The sequence below is a fragment of the Lactuca sativa genome, chromosome 3 (assembly GCF_002870075.4).
Source record: "Lactuca sativa cultivar Salinas chromosome 3, Lsat_Salinas_v11, whole genome shotgun sequence".
Lineage (NCBI taxonomy): Eukaryota > Viridiplantae > Streptophyta > Magnoliopsida > Asterales > Asteraceae > Lactuca > Lactuca sativa.
The window spans coordinates 52,257,337-52,261,251 of record NC_056625.2 but is presented as its reverse complement, the minus strand read 5'-3'; the positions used below and the strand labels follow the sequence as shown (position 1 = coordinate 52,261,251).

The window sequence follows — 3,915 nt, the reverse complement described above, 5'->3', positions numbered from 1 at the left end:
CTGTCTTGTTTAATTACTTAAGTGCTTAAAGATTTAAAATTTAGCATGCATCTTTAATTAAAAAGGTTTGAAATTTTCAATCGATCGTGGTCTATTAATTAAAAGGATTAGACGTCATATCTATTTTTTTCAACACAATATATTGATGAACAATCTGTAAGTTGACCCATTTAAATTTAAACAAAAACAAAAACAAAGAGATATTTAAACAAGTCACAAGTAACACATCAAAACTAAAAGGAAAAACAACTATAACTACATAACTCAATTAACTAGATAACACTCTAAATTCTAAAAATATAGTTCGCAAAACTAGCTATTAGTTTGAAGGTTAAAGTTGGTAGCTAAAGTTTGATAACCGGTAGTTCAAAGCTATAACCAGTAGCTAAAAACTATAGATTTTATATGTACAAAAACGTTCGGAAAAAATCGTGTTAGCTTTTATCAAAAGCTAAAATCCAAGCTATTTGAAATAGCTTTTGGATTAAAATAGCTTATAGTATAAACTTTTTAAAAATTAAATTTAAAATTAAAAGCTAAAATTCAAGCTATTTGAAATAGCTTCTGGATTAAAATAGCTTAGAGTATAAACTTTTTAAAAATTAAAATTAAAATTAAAAGTCTTACTGATGATGATGAAAGAAGATTATTCTGATCATTGTAAAATTCAGTCGTAGATATTTCAAACCCTATACATGGGAATCATGATAAATCCTCAATGGACACTTTCTGATTTGGCAAATTAGAAACCAACTTACAAAGTCATGTAGATGTTTAAAATTTAGCAAGAGAAAGTTCCAAAATTAGCAAACTATGAGTATTATAAATAAATAAAATACAAATCTCATATTATATATAAATTGAATGGTTTTAAAATACCATATGCCAACTCCAACAAGTGACTTCAAAAAACTTAAGTTCCACAAGTAGGCAATATATGCTATATATATAATAAACTCCTATCAAGACACTTTCTTTTAGTGCCAAATTCTAACCAAATCATTAGAAAAAGGCACAACCAATTCTACAACATATATACCCCCCATACAATCTAACCTTTTACAATTATACACAACCACCCAAAAAAACAACCATTTTCTCTTTTTTTTTTCTTTTTTTCCCATAATAATCATCAAAACAAAAGAAGACACAACATCACACAACACAACAAGAAAAAGCAAATCCGATTCAACGATCTATCCGCTTGCATCGCCTGTCTTCTTGCCCTTTGAGTACTAATCCCTGCTAAATTGTACGAATTTGGATACGCGAATAAAGTAGGATGCAAATTATTACCCGAATTCCCAAAAATCCTTTCATAAACAATCTCCCCAAGCATTCCAGTAGTAGGACTCGTTGGATTTATCAAATTCGTCATAGTCATTCCACCTCCGAAGTTATTCATGGATAAAGCCATTGGTGTTGCTTGTTGATAGCTTCGATTATGATGAACTTGCTGAGCTGGCACGATTTGGAGGTTCGATCTAGGGCTAGGTGGCCTACGTGGGACTGTGATGTCATCGTCAGGATTTTGACTTTTTTGTTCGGTGGTTTGACCGCGTCCGTATAATGGGACTATTGTTTTTTGGGAGATTTCGGTTTTGCAAACGGGGCATTGGGTTTGGGGATTTTGGGTGGTTTTTTGGTGGTGGATCCATTTGTAGATGCATGGCCAACAGTAGAGGTGTCCACATAGGGTGACGACTGGATCTTGGACTGAATCTAGACAGATGTTGCAGTCGAATCCAGATGAAGGGTTGTTAAGGGATTCGTCGATTGATTCGTTTGTGGATTTCCATTTGTTTAAGGAGGTGTTGTCTTCTTTGTTGAAGGTGTTTTGTGGGATTGGATCTTGGAGGTATTGATGATCCATGGATTTGTGTCTGAATTCTGAAACAGAGAAAAAGAAAGATTAGGGATTTGGGATTTTAGTGTGGATTAGACATGTGTAAGAAGATATTTAAATTGATTATTGTTGGAATAATATTGTACGAAGGTAAGTAGATAAGGCATTCGGTTTCGTTTTTGATATTTTGCTAGAGATAAGATAAGGTTGCCAGCTAATCAAACTGTTTATAAAAACACTTAAAGCATATGTGCATTTTTATAAAGTTTAGATCTTTTTGATTGCTTCTAAACAAGAAATCTAAAAGGAAAGATTCAAGATTAACATGGTTTTTTGGATAAAACTTTGCTTTTTAGTGCCTGGTTTCTGCTCGATTGGGTATGTCCTACACCAAAAGAGGCCCTACGCTTTTACAAATCGATGAATCAAATTAAGGGCAAATATAGCAACCATCAGAATTGTAATCAAATTCGTTGTAAATTGTTTGGTATCCTTTATAAACACCTTTAAGAAAGTAAGAAAATTGATGATTGCGAGATGCTTCTTTAAAATCCCAGAAAAGGGAAAGAAAACAGGAAAACTTTTTCACAAGGAAAAAAGAAACCTCAAAATCATATTCGTCCCCAAGCAAACGTTCGATGCGTAGTGATCCTTTTAACCATTTCAATAAAAACGGTATGTTTAGTTTGTAATTTCAAAAAAAAAATCTCGAATTTGTTAAAAAGAAAACATCGCATTGAAACAATTGATGAACAAAAAGAAAACCTAACAGGCGCTGGAAATTACAATCAAACGAACGAAGATTTCATGACCGTAATTCGTTACAAACTCTTCATAACGGTGAAACGAGCTATCAGAAATCGTTATGCAGCCAGATTTTAAGAATCAGAAATCATATCTAGGGTTTCGATCCCTATGTCGGTTTCTCAATTAAATGCCAAATTAAAACCCTTTCGAATTCACATTTAATGCACAGAAATGATCCAGAGAAGGTAAAGCTTACCTCGAATTCAAGAACGGAGAAAGTTTTCTGATGGAAAATCTCGAAATAGAAATTGAAGAATTGAAGAAAGTAGTTTGGATTCGTGGATTTATGGTGAAGAAAGGTAGCGGATGCGTGTGGAGATTGAGGGAGAGAGATATGCCATAGCTTTAGCAGATTTATATATATAGAGAGAAAGAGAGATGCCAAATTAAATTAATTTCCGACGTCCACCGAAAATAATATATGAATATTAATATTTAATTTAATATTTTATAATATACGTGTTCACATGATATCTAATAACAAAAAAAAAAAAAGTATATATTAAAATAAAAATAGAAGACTTATAGACAAGACAGTTTCAAATATAAATATTATATTTTCTTAATATCATTATCATTATCATAAATTAATAAAATAATGTTGGGATGTAGGCAATTTTAATAGCGATGTCACTGAAAGTTGTTACAACAATAAAGTAAGGTTGAAAGGCCGAATATCAGTAGATCGGTCTTGTTATATAGCTAAAAAAACATTACTATGATACAGGTTATTATATATTACATTTATATATATTTATATAATAAAATATTTTATTAAAAGATGTATTAGTAAGAAACCCCTAACGTATGACAAAAAAGTTAATAATATAAATTGCTTGGTAATATTTTGGTAGCACGATAAATTAATAAATTATATATTCTCATTTTTTTAAAAAAAATGGTAGCGTTATATTATAAGATATCCAATCAAAAACATTTTTAAAAAAGTGTTCGGCATTAACGTATATGATGATAAGGCGAAGCAAAGAAAACAATATTCTAACTACTACATACGCAATGTTAAATCCTCTGATTTCTTCATTGTTCTCGTGTATACTCTTATGAACAAAACTCCATCGCATTTAATTATTTCAACCGTAACTGTTTGAATCCTAAGTTAATAAGGACTTGGAGACCAAGCAATCTAATTTATGGAAAGTTTAGTTTATGGCAAGTTGGTCATAAATTTTCTAGTCTAATACAAGTTGGTATGTTAGGCTATATATACGTGTCCATAATCGAGTTTATGATTATGAGAACAG

The 3,915-nt window shown here is 31.1% G+C and overlaps 1 protein-coding gene across 1 annotated transcript; it reads right to left on the bottom strand.

Annotated features, from left to right (window-relative positions):
- Nucleotides 1-827: 827 nt before the first annotated feature.
- LOC111914461 (E3 ubiquitin-protein ligase RMA1H1) lies at nt 828-3,009 on the bottom strand. The gene is made up of 2 exons (XM_023910202.3): nt 2,850-3,009; nt 828-1,890 (listed from the first exon to the last, which is right to left on the bottom strand). The coding sequence occupies exon 2, from the start codon at nt 1,871-1,873 to the stop codon at nt 1,133-1,135; it is 741 nt and encodes a 246-aa protein (XP_023765970.1). The 5' UTR covers nt 1,874-1,890; nt 2,850-3,009; the 3' UTR covers nt 828-1,132.
- Nucleotides 3,010-3,915: the final 906 nt, after the last annotated feature.

Excerpts from the sequence above, each read along its gene's own strand:
- LOC111914461 (XM_023910202.3), bottom strand. The coding sequence starts at position 1,873 with ATGGATCATCAATACCTCCAAGATCCAATCCCACAAAACACCTTCAAC.